Raw genomic sequence first — 23459 nt, 5'->3', positions numbered from 1 at the left:
TTTATTGATATTATTTCAGATTTGTTAATTTTGTTTAGATAAAATGTTACGGAATAGTTTCACCGCCAGGGACTAGAATTTATCCCGTGTTAAGCATAGCACTGCTACTCTGAGTTTTTAAAGCTTACCTATTCAATAATAAGTAATGATATACGTCCGATTGAAAAGGTTGTCCTTTTCGGTAATTTAGACAGGCTAGAATTATCTTAATCAATTTCTAACTTTATGAATGTTCCTAAATATGAACAGGGAGGGGGGGGGGAGTGAGTACAGTTCTAGGAAATAAAATTTTAGTATCAAATTTCGGCATGGCCGTGTTAAGGCTTGTTTTATAGTTTATCAACCTAATTCTTTTTGTAGACTCTTATATTATTCGAGATCTACTTGTAAAACTTTATTTTGAATTTCGGGACTTTCCTTCTAGGAGCTAGTGGGGCAAAAGATCCTCCCCCCTCCAAACACTAAAATTTTAAGTTATGAGCTTATCTTTTAAGATATTGAGCTGATTTTTCTAAATGGAACCTTTTATTACATACCTAGATGAGTTGATTGGCCATCCCATATTTCATTTTTGCTATTTACTTCTAGGGGCTTTTGGGGTGAAACAACCCCTCCAAATACAAAATTTATAAGTTTTGAGCTTACAAACCCCTAGAAGTAAAGCGCAAAAATGATATATGGGATGGTTAATTAACTCATTTATGTAATAAAAGCTTCCATTTTAAAAAATCAGCTCGATATCTTAGCAAGTGAGCTCCTAACTTAAAATTTTAGTGTTTGAGGGGGTCTTTTGCCCCACTAACCCCTAAAATCAATTTTCAAAGTTTTACAGGTAGATCCAATCATAAAAGAGAGTCTACAAAAAAAAGAATTAGGTTGATAACTATAAAAACCAGCCCAAACGGCACACTTTGATAATGAATCTTTATTTCCTATAACTGTACAAACAAACCACCCCCCCTCCCCCTAGGGACGATTTGGAAAGTGTAGCAAATCTACATTAGCTTTCAGAAACTGCGTTGTTTAATTTTAGAAGTAGGTCAAATATTATGAATTAAGCTTTTTGAAACCAAGGTCTATAAATGAAAGTATGGTTTTATACGAAATTCTGTATCTGCAAGTTTGCCATACTTAAATAAGGGGGGGGGGGGGGGGGTTAGTGCAACCATCTCGTAAACAGTGATTAAATGGCACTTAGAATTCGAATTTTGCATGAGTAATCCTTGGTAGGTCTATTTTCCCTAAATCGAACAAAAAGTTGGAAAAGTAACGGCTGGCGGCTCAGCTGTTTTGCCATTTTATTACTATCTTAAGAGCAAAAAAGTCACGAAACCTATCTTCACATAATACTTTTTCTCACTCAAAAACCTTATCAGACGGTTCTAGCCGGTAGCTGTTGGTACTAGAAATTTAAAATTGGTTATTGCTATCATTTAACATGAATTTAACCAAAAATATGTTTTAAAAAGTTGTTCAGTTCAGTCGCGTCTCTCTTTTGGACTGTGGAGTCCAGAGAATACGGCCACCCTGCTCCTCCATGAATTCCTTTTTTTGGCAAGTGCTTCAGCTTCTCCCCATGTTAATTTCAAATTAAAGAGGTCCTTTTCAGTGCTCCGCCTCCAGGTCATTTTTGGTTGTCCCCGTTTACGTTTACCAGTGGTGGGGTTCCATTTTAAGCACTTTTTTGGAAACCTATTTTGTTCCATTCTGAGCACATGTCCTAGCCATCTTAGTCTTTTAAATTTCACTTCTGCTTCAATACTATTGCACTTGGTCTTAGCATACAGCTCAATGTTTGATATTTTGTTTGGCCAGAATATTTTGCAAATTCTTCTTAGGCAGCTATTGTGAAATGCATTAAGTTGATTTGTTTCAGTTTTCACAGTTCTCCAGCATTCAGCTCCATAAAGAAGAACTGATTTTACATTACTGTTGTAAAGTCTGATTTTTGTTTTCAGAGCAAGTTTCTTTGAATTCCAAACGTTGTGTAGACTGTTGAAAGCAACCCTAGCCTTATCAATCCTGGTTTTAATATCAGCTTTTGAGCCATTTTCACTGCTGATAACACTCCCCAAATAGGTGAATTTGTTGCTTTGTTTCAATTGTTCACCATTTATTGTTATAGTTTGATCAGGGTTTGTAGGTATATTCATAATTTCAGTCTTCTTGACATTAACAAAGAGCCCGACTTGTCCTGCGTATTTGACTAGTCTATCTGTCTTAGCTTGTAGATGTTTAATTGTTTCTGAAATCAGTGCCAGATCATCAGCAAAGTCCAGATCTTCTAGGTGTCCTAGTACGCCCAGCTGGAGACCACGTTTTTTGTCCTCTGTGGTTTTCTTCATCACCCAGTCAATGACCAATATAAATAGAATAGGTGATAAAATGCATCCCTGTCTAACTCCAGTGCTTATTTTAAAGAAATCAGATGTCTTATTGTTTCCAACTGAAACACAGGCTTGGAAGTTGTCATAAAATTTAGTTATCATAATTATCATCTTTTCAGGTATACCATAACTTCTTAGTATTTTCCAGAGTGTTTGTCTGTGTATGGAGTCAAAGGCCTTAGAGAAATCAACAAAATTTACATGGAGTGGCTTGTTAAATTCAACACATTGTTCAATAACTGTCCTAAGGGTGAAAATTTGGTCAACACAGCCTCTTCCAGCACGGAACCCAGCTTGTTCTTCTCTTAGTTTATTGTCAATTTTCTCATCAATTCTGTTTAAAATAACTTTACATAGGACCTTGCTTGGGATAGAAAGCAGCATAATTCCTCTCCAATTATCACAATTGTTCAAATCTCCCTTCTTAGGTAGTTTTATGATTATACCCTTAGACCAGTCAGTTGGTATCTTTTCTTGTCTCCAAATTTTATCAAAGAGATCAGTCAGAGTCCTAGCAGAAAGATCTATGTCTGCCTTAAGCATTTCAGCAGTTATCAAGTCAGGTCCAGGTGCTTTGTCGTTCTTTAGACTATGTATAGCAGCTTTAACTTCTTGAATAGTTGGTGGTCTTGTGTCTATGTCTATTTCATGTCCTGGTTCTGGTTCAGCAGTAATTTCAGGTTCAGGTCTGTTCAACACTTCTTCAAAATGCGATTTCCACCTTTCAGCAACTTCTTTTTCTGTAGTGAGTAATTTACCATCTTTAGCTTTGATAGTTTCACCACTCTTTTTGTTATATTTGCCACTTAATTGCTTGGTTATGTTGTATACTGTTTTCATGTTACCGAAGTCAGCTGCTCTCTGGGCCTTTTCAGCCAGATTGTCAATGTAATCTCTCTTGTCTTTCCTTGTGCGCTTTTTGACTTCTTTGTCTTTAGCAGTATATTCAGCTCTTAAATTGCCCATGTCAGCCAAATGTTGAGCATTATGAATTTTGTTTTTAAGATTCTTTCTCTCTTCTATTTTGTTCCATGTTTCTTCAGAGATCCAGTCCTTTTTCTCTGGTTTCTTGTGTCCTAGGATTTCCTTAGCAGTAGATTGAAAGTTTTCTTTAATTGAAGTCCATGTGATCTCAGTCTCGTCATTTAGGTCCTCTAAGACTTGAAATCTATTTCTGAGTTTTAAGACAAATTCATTCTTTATCACTGGGTCCTTTAATCTTGAAGAATCATATTGTCTGCCAATCTCACTCTTTATATCATGGCCAGTACGCTTCAGCTTTAATTTAATCTTACTGACAACTAGTTCATGGTCACTGAATATGTCGGCTCCTCTATAGCTCCTACAGTCTTGCATTGATTTGACCCATTTTCTATTGATCATAATATGGTCAATCATGTTTCTTGTTTGTCCATCAGGTGTTGTCCAGGTATATTTGTGAATGTTTTTGTGTTGGAATAATGTACCTCCTACGACCATATCATTATTTAAACAGAATTCAAGTAAAAGTTCTCCATTTTCATTTCTTGTACCTATGCCAAAGTGTCCCATTGCATTTTCCACTCCAGTCCTGTCAGTTCCTACTTTAGCATTCATATCTCCAAGAACTAGACACATGTCATGTTTGGGTACTGAGTTTCTGATTGATTGCAGTTGATCATAAAACTCTTGTTTTACTTCTTCACTTTTGTCATTTGTTGGGGCATAGCATTGGATAAGGGTCAACTTGCAGTGCCTTGATTGGAATCTAGCCTTAATTATTCTGTCTGATATAGGTTTCCAGTCTATTAGTGAATTGACATGTCGTTTTTGGATAATTATAGCAACCCCATACATATGTTGACTTTCATGACCAGAATAAAGTATTAGGTGGCCATCTTTGGTTGTGGTTTGTCCTTGTCCTGTCCATCTACATTCTGCAATTCCAAGTATTCCGATATTGTAACTTGTCATTTCTTTAACTACTTGGGCTGTTTTAGTTGACTCATACATTGTTCTAACATTCCAGGTTCCTATCTTACAGCTTTGCTTAGAACTTATTGGTCCTGTCATCAAGTTGATAGCTTCCTTTCGGGTTTCACCATCATCTTTCATATTCTCAGTAAACTGAGCATCAGTTCCAACAGTTCTTGTTTCATGCACACCTCTGGCTGTGTTAAAGCCATAAGTGTTTGAGGTTTTGTGGGTGGTTTCGCTAACTGTGATGATTTTTACAGGTAGGATAGTTAGTCCTACGCAAACCTTTCATATCCCTGGAAGGAAGGGTGGCTGGTAAGGGGAGGGACGTCAATATCCCCCAGTACTTCAAGAAGTACCTCCTGCCCTTCACATAATACTTTTTCTCACTCAAAAACCTTATCAGACGGTTCTAGCCGGTAGCTGTTGGTACTAGAAATTTAAAATTGGTTATTGCTATCATTTAACATGAATTTAACCAAAAATATGTTTTAAAAAGTTGATTCCTACGTAATTAATGATGAATTTGCCCTGAAAATAGGCAATAAACGGCTGAGCCGCCAGCCGTTACTTTTCCAACTTTTTGTTAGATTTAGGGAAAATAGACCTACTGATTACGAGATGGTTGCATTAAAAACCCCCCTCTTAAGTTATATAATATACACAGGGGTGTATATTTTCAAAATTGACCCTGCTCAGGGGGGGGGGGGGGGATAAAAAATAGTGGTTGGAGGGGAAAAATGTAAAAATGAAGAAAACTGAAAACATTTTTCCCTTCCCCCCCCCCCCCCCCCTCCTTGTTTGTCCCACCGTCTAATTCGCTTTCATGGATGTTATACTTGTAAAAAGAAATATTTAGTAAGAGACAGTTTGACTACGGAGTTAACAAAACTGTTGTAAATTTATAATAAATAATAATATAATATTCGTGGAAAATTGTCTTTAATACGACGATGTCTTCCAAACTGGAAAATATTTCAAAGAGTTTTTACAAGGGTATTTGATCATATTAAACAAACATTGCATTATTTTGTAGCAAACTTTGATTGTTTCGCCCCTTTTATCTCAGAAAACTGTTAAAGATTATTCTTAATAGCAAAGCTTTTCTATGTGTGTGTGTGTGTAGCCATAGTTTCTTAGTGTTTGGACCTAAGTAGTCATGGAGAAGGACGAGACACTTTTGTATAGCCACTGTGGCCATCAAGCTCCACGCCCAAGTACATTATGCCTTGACCCGCTGTCTCAAGGGAACTACTCTTTATTACCTCACCCTCGCCGAATATGGCAGCCTGCAGGTGTCCCAAATTAAGTCACCGTAATGAATGACGCTCTCCGCAGAGGAGCTTGGGATAAGGGTTGTACAGATATTATGTACGTGACTATTAAGTATCCAAACAACATTAATAATCTCCCTTCTTACACAACCAAGGGAAGTTGTGTGAATATGTTCAACTGAGAATTCGAGTTGCCACATGTAGACTTGAACTCAAACTCTCATCACCATAACTCAGTGCGTTACCACTGATCTACGACGCCCCTCTATAATCAGGGTCTGTAACGTACAGGGTGGGCATACAAAAAACCCACCCAGGATTTTTTAAAAAACCCATTGAAAAAAAACCCAAGGTTTTTTGGGTTTTTGAAAAAACATTGAAAATTTCACGTTAAAATTTACAAATTTAACCTCTATTTGCTCAAAGACTAGGATCTAATAACATTTTAAAGCAAATTTTACCTAAAAAACATAAAAAAATAAGAAGTAAGGGGGGGGGGGGGGGGTAATGCAACCATCTCGTAATCAATGATTAAATGGCACTTAGAATTCGAATTTTGATCTGAAATTTTGCATGAAAAATTCTTGGTAAGTCTATTTTCCCTAAATCGAACAAAAAGTTGGAAAAGTAATGGCTAACGGCTGGCAGCTCAGATTTTTTGCCATTTTTCGGCTATCTTAAGAGCAAATTAGTCACAAAACCTATCTCCACATAATACTTTTTGTCGCTCAAAAACCTTATCAAACGGTTCTTGCCGGTTGCTGTAGGTACTAGAAATTTTAAAAATGGTTATTGCTATCATTTAACATGAATTAAACCAAAATATTTTATTTATAAAGTTGATTCCTACATAATTAATGATGAATTTGCCCTCAAAATAGGCAAACAACGGCTAAACGGCTGAGCCGCCAGCCGTTACTTTTTCCAACTTTTTGTTCGATTTAGGGAAAATAGACCTACCAAGGATTACTCATGAAAAATTTCAGATCGAAATTCGAATTCTAAGTGCTATTTAATCATTGATTACGAGATGGTTGCATTAACCCTCCCCCCCCCCCCCCTTATAAAAATGATGCTCTACTTATTGTTCAAATGTTTATGAAATTACTTTCTCTCAATACTTAATTTCAGAAAACGCTTTGCTACTAAATTGATGATATATAAATTGTGTAAATTACATAATCATAATTGATTTTTAAACTAAAACATAACAATTTATGAGAGGAAATAGTTACAGTGGCGTGCAGAGGGTTTTATTAAGGGGAAGTAAAAAGGGTAATACCTTAATAATTTCTGGGAGGGGGGGGGGGTGTTGACAGCTTAGGAATAGAGGAGGAGGTTCCATGTTTTGAAGCTTTTAACCTCCCATCCCCCTTAATAGAATATTTTTTGCACCGTTGCTAATACGGGTTTTAATTGATCGAAATGCCAGTTTTTTTCATTATCTATCTTGTTTATTGTGAAATCTTGCTTACCTTTTACCTACAACAACATAAACATTAATATTTCATCAACATATCAAATTTATTTGACTCATAAATGAAAAAACCCAATAAAACCCGAAAAAAAACCCAATAAAACCCAGGGTTTTAAGGGTTTTTACGGGTTGGGTTGGGCTTTTTTAAAAAACCCTGGGTTTTTCCCCACCCTGGTAACGTACGGTCAGTAAGTTACGGTTAGGTCTTTTGTTGATTTATGTATGATAAAATAGAAATGTCCTTTCGATCTCAAACTTTGTATGATGATTTCTGTAATAAAAAAGTTAGATACGATTTAGAAAGCGTAGCAACTCCATAATAGTCACTTAATTAAAATTACTGATTTTAAGCAAAGCAACTCTATATTCTAGTCCTGAAATTAAGGTATGTCTATATAAATGCTAAATTCTTGTAATAACAGGAACTTATTGAGGCTGGAGCAGCAAATTAAACTGAGAAGAAATGTTATCCTAGGTACAAGAGTTAGTTAATTAACATATAGCGCATACGCTTGTCATCGGGTAGGTGAAGAGTTAAAATCTCGGCTTAAAACAGCGTCTTAACTAATGACGTTAAATATCCTTTCTACTCCTTCTAGTCAGATGCGCGACATTGATAGACAGAGTACCGGGAATGCCTTGGCCCAAACAGGCGCAACTCATTACCACGAACAGTTAGGACATCCAGACAAAGGTCAAAGAGTTGGGTGTTACTTAACCTAGTTATCTAGGGTGTTTGGACAGAAAAGGAGATATTTTGATCCCCTTTAAAGTGTCAAGGGAGGCAGCCTCGCCCGTATGGGGTAATTGAGACAGCTTTCCACGAATAGTAAAATGAACTTTATAGGATTAATTCTAGTCACGTTCAGTCTGTCTGTCTTTTCCGAAAGATCTCGCTAACTGGTGAATAGATATCAATGGCTCTCTCCGTTATACTGAAACTTCTTACAGTCCTGAGAAGGTTAATTACTATTTTGGGGGAGGTAACCTCAATCCTTCCGAGAGATATCCTTCTAAGGAAAAAAAACTCACCCTGAATTTTTGTTTAGGTAATGTTTCTTCTAAAAATTAAAAGTAGATGACCCGTCCTCCCCCCCCCCCCCACACAATTACTTAAAGACCTCTAAGGGCGTAGCCGTTAGACGCAAATAAATCATTATATCTCAACACCAACATATCTTATATTTATTCTGTGGTAGGTATTGAAACCAGTTGTGATGATACTGGAGCGGCAGTTATTGACTTACAAGGTAACGGCAAGGTGAGGTGGGGGGGAGTGATTGTATAGGTCAACACAGGGATCTAAAGGGATAAGACAATGGTCGAAAAATTTATGCACAATATACAAAATTGCCCCTTTAGATTACAATCTGTGGTTGAAACGTTTGAACACTCAACTTAATGAACCAACCAATCAAAATTTAAAAAGTCCCTAAAGTTTTGAAGTCAACAAATAAGAAAACTCACCACCCCTTTCTCTTTCTTTTTCCAATGTAGTAAATTTTCCTGGGGGGGGGGGGGCCCGGGGGGTTATGGAAATTATTAAATATACACCCCTGCTTCTACTAGAGTCTAGGTATGATTTGTTTTTGATTTTAGCCAAAATTTTATTTCTTGTGTAGGTAGGTTTAACGGGATTTTTAGTTTTAATATTTTTTATTTAGGTAAATTAATAGGAGAGGCCATATCGACACAGAAATCAGCAAGGTACCTACTTTTTTAAATGGTTTGGATAATACCTTATGTGGACACAACTCCCCCCCCCCCCACCCCAATTTTAAATTTTTTCTTCAATTATTAAAAAAAGTTGAGGACTTATTTAATTAAATCTTTATTTGGTTGTTCAAAACTTCAGGCTATTAACATTTCCTTAAAAAGTTTTCATGTACAGAAAGAATGGGTAATTTGGTCTATTATAATTGGGGGATGTCCACTGTCTGTCCCTTTTTTGATAATTATAGATAAATAGTTCCTGTGCTCTTAGCATTTAGTGGATCTGTATTGGAAGGGTTAGGGAATCAGAAAATAACCTAAGTAATCAGGAGACCAAAGTAAAACTTCCCTAAAATTGAAAACTCTAATCAGTTCAGTGGTTAGTGAGATCTTAACGGACAGACAAATAACTTTCTGCTTAATAATATAATAGGTAGGTAGGATTATTGCTTTTAAAATGTTTATAATTTTAGATTTGGAGGTGTAATTCCAACAGTAGCCATGTTTTTACACAAGGATAAAATAGAGCATGTTGTTACAGAAGCTTTAAATCAGGTATTTGTAGGAAGGGAGGGGACATTGGAAGTGTAATTACAACAGTGACCATGTTTTTACACAAGGATAAAATAGAGCATGTTGTTACAGAAGCATTTAATCAGGTATTTGCACAGGGAGGGAGGGAGGGGACAATGGAGGTGGAATTCCAACAGTAGCCATGTTTTTACACAAGGATAAAATAGAGCATGTTGTTACAGAAGCTTTAAATCAGGTATTTGCGGGGAGGGTGGGGACACTGGAGGTGGAATTCCAACAGTAGCCATGTTTTTACACAAGGATAAAATAGAGCATGTTGTTACAGAAGCTTTAAATCAGGTATTTGTAGGGAGGGAGGGGACACTGGAGGTGTAATTACAACAGTGGCCATGTTTTTACTCAAGGATAAAATAGAGCATGCTTTTACAGAAGCTTTAAATCAGGTATTTGCACAGGGAGGGAGGGGACACTTGAGGTGTAATTACAACAGTGGCCATGTTTTTACACAAGGATAAAATATAGAATGCAGTAATGAGATAATCTGATAAATGAGAAGCTTTAAATTAGGTATTTGTAAATTGTACTGTAAATTACACTGGTACCCTAAGTTTTTAAACCATGTTATCTTATTTGTTGGCTTATAAGCTTTGGGTAATTTTATTGAATTATGATTGGATGGTTAGTTTTGACTAATAATTCAAATACGCAAAAGGGGTAATTTTGTATACAATCATTAAGGATGTATAACTATATAATTGAATGTTATTATTTCAGGCAAATAAATCACTAGAAGAAGTAACTGCAATAGCTGTAACCAATAGGCCAGGATTAAAGGGACCTTTAATCATAGGAACTGATTATGCCAAGGTAAACAAAATAAAGTTTTGGTGCTTTCCCTCAAAGTGCTCAGGGCAAAACCCCCATGACTTATTTTTGAAATAAATTGAAAATAAAAAGTAGAACGAAATTTTTTTTCATATGCCTAACTTCTGCAAGGCTTTCTTGTACCTACACAATATAATCTAACTTTAACCTGGCATAAAGTAAAAAAACAAATGGAAGACTACACCCCGCGCCTTATTTTTAATTTGATTCAAAATAAGAGGGAGAGGATTCTGTACTCGACTAGGCACTTGGAGGGAAACCTAAAAAGTTTTCCCCACAAAACATTTGTAAAAATTAAAACTTACCTATTTTGATTGCATTTTAATATTTTTTACGGAAAATAAAACAAAAATTTGAAAATTAATCCTTTCTTTGTTTGCCTCGGCCTTCTGACCCGGCCACGGGGCTAACAAAACTTGGATTATTTTTTTTATAGTTTTTCATCTTTCTATCCGCAGTAAATATTCTAGTTAATTTATGGTAGTCAGTAAATGTACAAATAACATAAATATGTTTTAATTCAAAAGGCGTACGTTTTCAGAAAACTAAACTTGTTCTTTTTAGTATTTATGTAAGAAGTACAACAAACCAATGATTCCAGTCCATCATATGATAGCACATGCCTTAACAGTCAGGTACATTCCCAATACTAATAAACAAAATTACCCCTCATGTGGCAGGGGTGTATATTCTGCACAAAATTCTTTTTTCCCCTGCTGCAAAAATTTTATTTTTCCCCCTCCAATTTTTTTTCAGCAAAATATTTTCAGAACTCTTTAAATTTTTACATTTCTTTCCCCCAATTTCTTTTTTTATTTGTTCTCAGATAAAAATGTTCAAAATTGACCCACCCTAATATATTGTATTGTACCTACCTTTTTAACATCTTTAACATAAAACGGTCTTGGCCATACAAACTCATTTAAAGGGGTAGTTCCACGAAATGCATTTGAACTTAATTTAGTGAACCGCATATTTTTTCCTAGTTAATGGGGGTAAACTACATTTACATAGCATATATTTGAAATAAATTCAATTTTCTACCACGTAGTTTTTAAAATATCAAGACTTGAAAATTGTCTTTTTGTGATATATGCAATTTAAAAAGACGATTTTCAAGTCTTGATATTTTAAAAACTACGTGGTAGAAAATTAAAATTCTTTCAAATATATGCCATATAAATGTAGTTTAACCATTTAACCAGGATAAAATATGCGGTTCACTAAATTAAGTTCAAATGCATTTCGTGAAACTACCCCTTTTAGTTAAAGTTTTTCTAGTGTTACTGCAGCCCAATTCTTTTTAACTTTAAGACACTGGCTGGTTGTCTATTGGGTGTTACTCTGAATAAAATGGGGTATTCCTATCCAGTTTTTTGTTTAGGAATGAATATTTTTTGCCCGAGGGAATAAATGATTGAATTTCAAAGATCAGTCTGACAGTTTTTCCAAAGTCGGGAAGATCTATCGAATGGAAAAGGTTTGAAACCGATAGAACATTTCTTTATACTAAAACATATTTTTTTTCACGTTTTTTCCCATGCTCAGGGAAAAAAATTATACCGGGGAAAAAATGATACCAGGGGAAAAATGACTACCTCAGGGAGAAAAAAAAGAATATTTACATCCACTATTGAAGGGGTCGTTTATGTGAGAATGTATTTTTATTTAGGTTAGAAAATGAAGTAAAGTTTCCATTTATGATTCTATTAATAAGTGGGGGACATTGTCTGCTTGGATTAGCCAAGGTATGTTATTTCCAGTATGGCTTCGAAACAACCGATTAATAACCGCTGGATTAGAACCGATTCTTAGCCATACTGAAAAATCATGTATTATCGTATTACAGACAATTTTCCATGAATATTCAAATAAACTCATGAAATTAAAGCAAAGTTATGTTACCCTGGCCTTTGGACACTCGGGGCTAACAAAACTCGATTTAATCTTATATATTTTTATTTTAATATCTGCGGAAAGGTGTCTATAATACGATGCGATAACTATATCTATTATTAGAAAATCAGTACCTAACTAACAACAAGTAATGTCATTTTTAACCCTCTGTTGTTTAGGTAGAATCAGAATAATTTTTCTCGTATTCATTCGAATCCGGTGGATAGGAACCGGTTCTCATCCATACGAAAAAACTATGTCTAGCATCGTATTATATCCAGTTTTCTACGAATATAGAAATGTACAATCACAAGATTAAAACTAGTTTTTTTAGCCGGTGCCTTCGGCACCACGGGGCTAAAAAAACTAGTTTTAATCTTATAATTGTACATTCTATATCCGCGGAAAGCCGTTTATAATACGATACGAGAAATAACTATTCCCTATCTCCAAAGAGGACTATCCACGAACGAGAGCACATGATTCTAAGTACCTTCCAGCATTGATCCTAAGTATTTTCTTTCAGAATATAATAGGTCACCATATATTATTAATATATTGACGAGAAAATTTATGTTTCACCATGTTTTTTTAGGTATTTTAATTGATTTTGAAAACTTTTATGAAGCTAATTCTTTTAATAAAATGGATACTTGATAATACATATGCGAATACTCGTGTTATATAGATTGTAAATTAATCCATATTAGCATTAATTTAAACATAACATATAAGATATAGTAAATGTGCTTTTGACTTTTTTTAAAATTTTTATCATTTGACAACATGGACAATTAAAGACACCCCGAACTCAACAAAACGTTTGATAGAATTTTAACGAAAAATGGTGGACATTTTTTTACTTTTCTTCAACTTGAAGTGGTGAAACATAAATTTTCTCGTCAATATATTAATTATTGATAGTGACCTATTATATTCTGAAAGAAAATACTCAGGATCAATGCTGGAAGGTACTTAGAATCACGTGCTCTTGTTCGTGGATAGTCCTCTTTCGGTTCTTTCACCCACGCTCATAATAATCCCAACGAAGTAATCTCTATTATTTTGAATTTTTGAAAATACATGGTTCTAACCACTGCAGAGGGCTCTAAACTTTTTTCCTGCGGAGCTAACCTGACCTAATATAGGCATCAAAATTATTTTATATATTAACTTATTGGGTTTATTTGCGATAGGAGGGGAACCATCGAATTTTCATTAGCTTTAAATTAGAAGGAAAAGTCTCATTTCATCAATTAATGCTACCTAAGGAGATGGATATGGTAACTAAAGAAACATTTTGCCACCATCTTTTCCGCCTGTCTGTAATACTATTACTTATCAGGATGTTGATGATTTTGTGATTCTTGGTTCATCTATCAATGATTCTCCAGGAGAGGCATTGGATAAAATTGCAAGATATTTAGGGGTAAGACAATATTTTCATATCTTTAAAATAGCCTAAAACTATTAGATATCAACTTAAACAGAGGTTTTCCAGATCTTAATGAGTAAACAAAAAACTTTACTACTTTATTTAATAGAATATCCATATGATTATAATCCATAATGAATTTAATCAATGCTTGCTTCTTGCTCATTTATACTATTCTCCACTAATTTCAAGAGTAACTTTATTAACAGTCGAGTAAATAATCACTCAAAAATTGCTTTGGTATGTACTAAAATCTATAGCAAGATCCTACAGAAATGTTTGATTATAAAGTAAACCTAATGCCTACTTATGTTTTAATATTTCTTAATTAATACCTAACTTTGTTTAGGTTCATAATTTACCAGGAATGAGAGATTTAAGTGGTGGACAAGTTATTGAAATTTTAGCCAAGGTAAACTCATTCTTTTTTTTTGTAAATAACTGCTGCTAGTGAGATCAATGGGTGAGTGGACAGGTTGCTTATTTAATTTTGTTTGTAAGCCTACTAGCATCATTGACAAGCTCCTCTGCAAGTCATAATGTTCTTGAACTTGGAGCTTGAGTTGGCCCTAGTGGCTATGCAAAAGTGCCTCAACCTTCTCCCTCCAAGACGACTTAGGTTTAAAAAACCTAGGAAACTATACCTAATCAATGAAACTCCTCTGCGGAGAGCGTCCTGAATTATTGTGATTTTATTCGGGACACCTGCCATACTCGGCGAGGATGATAAAATAATTTGAGGAACTCTCATGAGATAGCGGATCAAGTCGTAATGTGCATTAACTGGCCTTAGAAAAGTGTTCCAACCAACCTATGAGGACTTAGAGCCAAACAAACATTAAAAGTTTATGGCTAATCAATCTATCATTAACAAAGAAATATTTAGATTATCTTTGAAATTCTATCATAGGCGATTTTTTTTATAGGCGATTAATCTTCGGAGTGTTGTGGTACCCTCCCCCTAAAAAAGTTCTAAACCTTCCCATAACCTCTACACAAAGCTTCAATGTAAAGGAAAACCATATTGGTCGAGCAGTTAGATTGATCTTAAGCTACAAACATTAGGCATACTGTTACTTACTTTATATATTATAAAATTATTACTTTTCAGAATGGTGACCCACATGCAAAGAAATTAGGAATTCCACTCAGAGATGAACGATCTTGTAGATTTAGCTTTGCAGGTTTTTTTTTTTTTGCTTCTTAACAACCCTCATCTGTCTCCTCCCCTTCCCGTCCTTTATCATTGAACTAGGTATATATATGCTTAAACCTGGATAACAGATCTATAGTATAGATGTATATAGTATATACAGACAACTACCTCCCTTCTTTTTTCAATGACCTCTCTCGTCTGCTTTTAAATTATTTTCTGCTACTTGGCTGTGTTAATATAAGCGATACCATTGGTTGATTTTCAATGACCCAATAGAAAGGTTGCTCAAGACGGTTGCGACAGGAAGATACAGCTATTCAAACCTTTCTCCCTTTGGTTTTTTACTCTAATACCTGGATGACTCTGCCAGGTGTACTAGTATCCTGTTCCCGCCAGTTTTGTATTTTAAAAAGGCACCAGTTATCATATAAACTAATTTTATTTAATTTTAGGATTCAAAGGGCACCTTCATCTAAACTTAGAGCGGGAAAAAAGAGAGGGAAAAGAAAATTTAAATTTTACGCGGGTAAGTTTTAAAAATATTTAAGCCAAAGGGAGGGGACATTTGACACCAGATCCCAAAGTTTTATGATAACGTTTTTTTCTCGTTGACTTAACAACTTTAGGGACATTTATTAAATTTTTATTAAAAGTTTGTTCATTAAGTTAAGTGTCCAAACGTTATTTTTTATCTATACATTATTTTTAACAACCATAGGGACTTTTAATGACTTCTCATTGGTTGGTTCATATAGTTAAGTGTCCAAACGTTCAACTACTAATTGTAATTTAAATTAAGGATAATTTTTTATATTCTCTTATCCCTTTAGATCCCTGCAGAATAATGTATCTAATGATTTTACATTGAAAATCGATATATAAATACTTAGATGTAGCCCCAGATTTTCATGTACTCTGATTAAATTAATCTGATAAAAAATAACGATACCCCTTATCAAACTTTTTTATCCCATCCCCTCCCCTTCTACTAGATGAACGAACGGACTAATAAATGATGTACATGTTACACGACATATTAGCAACAAATTTTCCCCTGTCAATATATACACGTATATTGTATATCCATTTATTTATTTAGGAAGAATTATCAGATTTTTGTGCCGGGGCTCAATATTCAATTACAAAGCATTTATGTGAACGGCTACAGCGGGGAATTGAATACTCTATTACAATGGTAAGCAAATAAATATATAAATATCTATAAAATCTATAAATATACCTAGATGTTTAATTAGTCAACTACTTTGATTCTTATCTGGGGTCTTTTTCGTCTGCTAGCAAATTGCTTTCTGTTCTTTTATAGCGACTTGGCTGTGTTAATATTCCCGACGCTATTGGCTGATTTTCAAGGACCCAATTAAAAGTCGGCACAGGGAAAATAGCCCGCTATATAAATTGCATAAATATGATTTTCAAGTTTAAATGCATTTCCTGCAACTAACGCTTTAAACAAAAACTAACACTAATTTTTTATGTATGTATTTCTGTATTTTGTTTAGAATTTAATGCCTGATAAAGGAACATTGGTAGTTTCTGGCGGGGTTGCTAGCAATCAATATATTAGGTAAACAATATTTTGGTGCTTTTCCTTGAAGTGCCTAGCGAACACAAAACACTACTACCCTTAATGTTTTAAATTATTGATATTAGGTGGGGAAGGTTATTTTTGCTTAAACTTTGCTTGGCTACTGTACCAAATATAACCTAAAGAAACACTAAGACACGAAAAATTAAAAAGACCCAAACTACAGTGTGTTTTTTTTTATGAGAACTTTTTTGAAAGCAATTTTACCCAACTTATAGTTATCAGAATTTAATGATTAATGGCTTATTTTCTTCGTTTTTTAATGCAATTGATAGAACATTAAAAAAATATAACAGTTTTTGTTTAAAAAGTACCTACAGTAAAATGTAAAATTCAAAACTTAGGTGTCAACATCTAAAAATGGTTTTAGCGCATTTTTCTGATGTTCAAATCTTCTACCTTTTGCAAGAATGGCTGCAAAACGCTTCAAAGTTGAGATCTAGAGCTAAAAATTGATACATATACTATTGGGGACATGTACTAGAATATATCAAAGTTTGCAGGTCATATCTCAATCAGGGAGGGAGTACTGGCCCCCCAAAGTTGACTACTGAAAATTAAATTTTTTTCTTGCAAAGGGTAGAAGATTTAAGCATAAGAAAAATGCGCTAAAACCATTTTGATGTTGTCACCTAAGTTTTGAATTTTTGATTTTACTGTACTTTTTAATTAAAAACTGAAATATTTTTTTAATGTTCTATTAATTGCATTAAAAAACGAAGAAAATAAGCCATTAATCATTAAATTCTGATAACTATAGGTGGGGTAAAATTGCTTTCAAAAAAGTTCTCATAAAAAAAAAACACGCTGTATATATTTACAATTGGTAGGTAGTTTTTACACATGATACTTTCAATGTTAAATGCCTTTATATTATATTTAATCCAACTTGTCTAAAATATTGAACAGTATTGATGAAACTCCTATTTTTGAAAAGCTCATTCACAATTTAATTACCTAGTAGTTTTTACACTTGATACCTTCAATGTTAAATTCTCTTTAGATCCAACTTGTCCAAAATCTGTGAACATTATGGCTGGAATGCCCTATTTCCAAGACCCAAACTTTGTACTGATAACGGTGTTATGATAGGTATACCTAGTTATTTATCACATCGTATTATAGACAGCTTTCTGCGGATATTAGAATTATAAGTTACAAGATTTATACCAATTTTGTTAGCCCTGAGAGGCCGAAGGTCCGGGTTAACATAATTTTATGATTTTTATTTCAATATTCGTGGAGAATTGTCTGTAATGTAAGTTTGCTGTACATAAATTTGCTGTATTTTGTTAGCCCTGAGAGGCCGAAGGTCCGAGTTGACATAATTTTATGATTTTTATTTCAATATTCGTGGAGAATTGTCTGTAATGCCTTGCTGTACATAAATTTCCTGTATGGCTGAGAAATATCATGATATTTTTTTTCAGTAGCGATGCCACAACCCCTTAGTTTAAGTTTTAAAAAAAATTCTTATTTCTAAAGGTAGGGGAGTAAGGTTTCAACCCTGCTGGCCTCATCTAATCTACTTAACCTAACCTAACAAAAAATAAGCATTATACGTTCGTTTATTGTCCAGATGTTACACAATCGTAGCTGCTGAACTTTACTATTAAGGATAATCTTTATATTATCACTTGGATGTTACACGAGATTTCAATGTATTCTAATAAAGCGAGACTCATAGCTGGCTAAAATAACAATACCCCCTTTACCCAATCCCCTCCCCTCCTACTAGATGAACGTATTGGCGTATTAATGAGTTCCATATTAGCAACCTAAATTGATGACAAATTTTCACCTGACAATATATCCTATATCCACTGTCCAGATGTAATATTAGGGAAACCGCTGAACTTTACTATTTAGGCTGGACAGGTTATGAGCTGTGGAAACGGGGGAAAGATATTATTCAACCTGATCAAGTTTTTGATGTTGATGTTATTACAAGGTATATTATATCAAAACAAAAGTTATGTGGTAAACATCTTAGAAAATTCTTATGTATTTAGATTCCTATATTAATATGTATGAATTGAGGAGCAGGGAGGAAGGAAAAATTGGATTACACTAGTCCTTAAAGTTTAATATTAACGTTTTCTTTTTTGTTGCATGAATTTTAAAGGATTTTTGTTAAATTCCAGAAATCCAGAATTCTTATATTCCTAAAAATGGGAATATTATCAGGGAGTTAGTGAGGGGACAATGGGCAATTAATTCAATTTAAGAGTTTTCAAAGAAAGGCAATAAAATCCAGACTAATCCAGAAAATTTGAAGGAAATTGTAAAGGGTTTGTTATTATTGCTGGCTGGCTGGGCAAAAATATGAACCCATACGCATGCCTGCCCCTTTTTATCCAGTTTATTTCCCTTGCCCCGTGCCATCACCTCCCTTCTCCCTTTCTCTATCATGTGGTTTAAGAAAGGGAGATGGGGGGAGAGGGGAGTGAAATAGAGTATGAGAGGGGGGCCGTGTATTCTTAACTCTCTGTCTGCTATATTCAAAACTAACACAACGAGTAGCGGCATTTTATGCGCTAGTACCCAAACTCAGTCAGAAACTTCTGAATTCTTGCACATTCTCATTAAGCCAGTACCCAAAGTCTGAGAGTACTAAAAATTGAATATTCGATCCAGTGTCCCCTCCCTTACTCCCTGGAATATTTTAGTTCCATATCAAAAACTTTGTTATTCTGTATCTCAAAGTAGTTCAACCCAACAAAACAGAATATAATCCTATAATTCTTCATTTTGCTATTCTTGGAAAGCTTTCAATTAATTATCTACCTACCTACCAATTTAAAATTATATTAAACTTTCTGTAAATGTTTGTGATATAATTCTTGACAAAAAAAATGATAATATTAATGTTTTTTTCTATTTAGATGCCCCATAGGCGAAGATATATCCCAAGATGTAATAGATGCAAATATAAAGTGTAAATGGATTAAACTATGATTGTATTTTATTCTTGTTATACAAATTGTAAAGCTATAATCTATAAAATACAAAGTAGAACGATGTTTGTCAGTCTGTTTGTTTGTCTGTCTGTCTATATGTTTGTAGCGAAGGATCTCGCTAACCGCTGAGCCGATCGGGTTCTCTTTAACAGGGTAGATTCTCATATGTCCCGGGAAGGTTTAAAACTATTTTTGGGGAGTGTACCACCACCCTCCCTAGAGAAATAAATTTTTTTTAAATTTCTTGATTTTAGAAAGAGTTCAACGAAAAATAAACGTCAAACGCAAAATAGCCATATTTTAAATATAAAAAAAAACATTTAAATTGTCACTAGAGGCCTCTAGGGGCGTAGCCGCTAGTAATACTAATAAAGATAGAGGGAGGGGACATGGACTGTAAATCATATTGTACCCAAAGTTTTACAAACACATCTCATTAGTTGGCTAAAAACTTTGGTTACTTTAATAAGTAGTGAATGGTTTGTTTAAAACTAGTATTGTTCACATTTCTATATTATACATCAATTTATCGTCCATTTCCTCACCTCCTTAAGATTCCTCTATAAATCCAACAGAAATGAATAGAAGTATTTTTTAGTGATATGATCTTACATACATTATACAAAATATGGGTATAGTCCCTTTCGTAATATCGCTCCTTATGGGGCGATTCTTCGTATTTTTCACAGTAGCTTTTCTCCTATTTCTAGCCCCTGCGGGGGGCTCTAACCCTGTGGGGCAATCACCTAACCTAATATAACCTAAAATAACCTATAAAAAGCCATTTTAAAAATACGACGAATCGCCCCCTTATGGGGCGATGTTACGAAAGGGACTATTCCCAAAAATATCATTTAATAGACAATAAACTTATTATATTATTTTTATCTTGCTTACTTTTATTTGTTGATTATAGAACATGAGGGATTTTTTTAATTCATTGGTATTTTAAACAAAAAAATCACGCAATCTTAACCTAGAGTGTATGTTTAGAAATTTTAGGAAAAGTGGTAGTTTTAGACAACTATGAGATTGGATTTATTATTACTTGGATCTTGCACCAGATTATCATTTATCCTACTAAAGTGAAACTTGTAGCTGGCTAAAACAACGATACCCCCTTTACTTTATGTCCTCACCCCCTACTGGATTAACGAACTGACCAGACATGAGAAATAGGTAGCTCTTAATGGAAACAATTTTACCCCTGTCATAATATCCACGAATATTCTACACCAATGAGAGTATTAAATAAGTCACAACGAAAAAAACGAAAGGGTTTTATTAAGAAAGAGGTTTGCTTTTAGTTATCACTACATGACTTTGCTTACTATGTAACTAAACACCTTTATAAAATATAAGACAGTTTGTGATAAAGAGAGGGGTAGGTTACTGGTAAAATCCGTATAGTTTATGTGTTATAAGTTAAAAAACAGTAGTAACACGATAAAAATTTATGTTAACTTTAAAAAAAAAATTTGTCTATAGTTCTTTTCAATAAGAAATACACATATTTAGTGAATATTATCGTTCTACTATTATTTTTAAGCCTTAAAACACACACTTTTACGGATTCTACCAGAAATCTACCCCTCTCTTTATGTACAACTCCAATAAAAATTACCCAAAATTGTTCTTTTATACAACCCATTTGAAAAAAAATCCCCAATGTTTTAAACCTACTTCGAGTACCATTGTAATTTACAGTCCAATGTTCCCTTTCTCCCTAGTTAAAAAAATATTTTTAGAAATTAATAATTGCCTCTTACATATGTGGACATTGTTAACATCTAAAAATCGTTTTGCCTTTTTTTCCCTCTAGCTACGGCTAAGAAGAAAGGAGTTTAAATAATTGGTGTGCATTCGATTCCCCAAAATGTTTCATTTTACCAAATAATCAGAACCGCGCTTAAATTATGATAAAAAAATCAGGGAATTGTGCTGTAAATTATACTCGTACCCAAAGTTTTGCAAACACAATCTCTCATTCATCGGCTAAATTCAATTAAATGTCCATTGTCTTATCCCTTAAGACCCCTGAAAAAAATTGTATTTTGTTTTTTTGTGTTAATAAATGTGCGAAACTAATGAACACTCAAACAATTATCTTGAAAAATGTTCATTTTGGGTTCTGTGTTTAGATTAATGATTTGAACCCAGGTTAAAAAAGCAATGACTCCTCCCTCCTGATTTGCTAACTTTTCAGTCAAACTGGCTCAAATTTTAAAAGAAATATAATTCCATCCTCAAAAATTTCCCCCAAAAGAGTAAGGAGACAAAGGATTATAATTTTTTCTTGTGCCCAAAGTTTTAATGAACATGCTTTCTCATTCATTGCTCTGCTCATAGAACTAAAAATATATGGAATCTTCTTAACCCCTTACAGTCGGGCCCCTTGAATAAAGCTAGAATAAAATTTTTTTGCAGAAAATGTTTATCTTTATGTAAATTTTATATTTGAAATATCAAAATATAAATTTTCAGCGGCCGCAGCTGTACTTGGCAGCTGCCAGCCGCCGCAGTCGTCGGGAAAACGGCGGCGGATCTTTATGAAATTTTAATACGTTATGTAGATATATAAGAAAAGCTTAAGTTTGAAATTTGAAGTCTCTAAGTCAAAAATTGCGGCCACAGGAGCCTTTTAAAGATTTCTGGAGACCTGGAGCTGCAGGATCATACCTGGAACCTAAAATTGACTTGAACACCTGTATTTAATATGAGGATGTACTACTAGAGGATATTTTAGTATTTTGGTAAGATAAAATGCTTTGTTTTAGTCAAAAAAATATTTTTGCTCTTTACCTGGATGACCCTGCTAGGTTTGCTGGCATCCTGTGCCCGCCAGGATGGAGATATTCAAAAAATTTCAACTCTCTGTTATGTCTCATACCCACACTTAAAAAGTCAAGCAGTTTGGGCTCTTTATCTTTCACACACAGAAAATGAGATAGAAAAAACCGGATGGGGGGGCGTTCAACGCCCCCCCCCCCCGACCGTTAAGGGTTAAGTATGACAAAAATATGTATCGTATTTTTGTAATATTGCACACATAGGGAATAGGTTTCCAAATTGTTCTGCCAATATAGTAATCATATGTAGCGTTGCTACTCTTTAAGGAAGATATGTCGTCAATAAATCATAGTCTATGATGTAACCTGTTTGTTCGTATTCATTCGAATCTGGTGGATAGGAACCGGTTCTCATCCATACGAAAAAACTATGTCTAGCACCGTATTATAACCAGTTTTCTACGAATATAAAAATGTACAATCATAGGATTAAAACCAGTTTTTTTAGCCCGTGCCTTAGATAGCCTGATATCTAGTTGCCGAATGTGTACGCAGTTTCCTGAGTGTTTCCTCATCCTAGCTCAATATTTACTACTAGCTAAAAAAGCTTCAAACTTCAAAAAAAAAAAAATCAAAATTTAAAAAATTCAAATTTATAATGTATATTGTATAAATCGTTTACACATTCAAATTTTGATTTTTTTAAGGGAAGTTTGAAGATTTGTAGCTAGTAGTAAATATTGAGCGAGGATGAGGAAACACCCAGGAAACTGCGTACACATTCGGCAACTAGATATCAGGCTATCGCCGAATGTGTACGCAGTTTCCTGAGTGTTTCCTCATCCTAGCTCAATATTTACTACTAGCTAAAAAAGCTTCAAACTTCAAAAAAAAAAATCAAAATTTAAAAAATTCAAATTTATAATGTATATTGTATAAATCGTTTACACATTCAAATTTTGATTTTTTAGCATTTCGGGTTTAAAAAAGCTGGTTTTAATCTTATAATTGTACATTTTATATCCGCGGAAAGCCGTTTATAATACGATGCGAGAAATAACTATTAATTATTTTAAAACAACTATCCTATGGTTCCTATTAGGTAGTAAGTTTATTTTGTCTGAAGACATTGGTCCGAATTGGATGTACTTTTTAGTGAAGCTTTAACAATGTCTTGTGATGATTTCAGGCAGTTTTTATAACATCCCCCACCTCCCCCAGTGGCTAAGGGCGTAGCCACTAGTTACCAAATTAGGTATCTAAGAAAATTTTTATTAAGATTTTTATGCCAAAATTGGATTCTTTTTTATGTATTTTAAACAATCTCAGCTTTTAGGAAGGACGGCCGTCTTCTTTTATTCAGGCTCACACAACCCCTGACACATGTCTGT

General features: G+C 34.2%; 1 protein-coding gene across 1 annotated transcript; it reads left to right on the top strand.

The window, feature by feature from the left end:
• The first annotated feature begins 13 nt into the window (after nt 1-13).
• Nucleotides 14-19310, top strand: Tcs4 (Threonyl-carbamoyl synthesis 4). Its single transcript, XM_080171235.1, has 17 exons — nt 14-70; nt 7518-7569; nt 8294-8344; nt 8759-8801; nt 9281-9362; nt 10116-10208; nt 10791-10861; nt 11899-11974; nt 13468-13551; nt 13907-13969; nt 14669-14741; nt 15166-15239; nt 15813-15908; nt 16234-16298; nt 17323-17411; nt 18189-18270; nt 19205-19310. Exons 1-17 carry the CDS (start codon nt 44-46, stop codon nt 19275-19277), a joined length of 1194 nt encoding a protein of 397 aa, XP_080027361.1. The 5' UTR covers nt 14-43; the 3' UTR covers nt 19278-19310.
• Nucleotides 19311-23459: the final 4149 nt, after the last annotated feature.

The sequence above is a fragment of the Acartia tonsa genome, chromosome 1, assembly GCF_053477335.1.
Source record: "Acartia tonsa isolate MP-2025a chromosome 1, ASM5347733v1, whole genome shotgun sequence".
Taxonomy (NCBI): Eukaryota; Metazoa; Arthropoda; class Copepoda; order Calanoida; family Acartiidae; genus Acartia; species Acartia tonsa.
The sequence above is the reverse complement of the archived record's forward strand: the minus strand, read 5'-3'. Positions and strand labels throughout refer to the sequence as shown.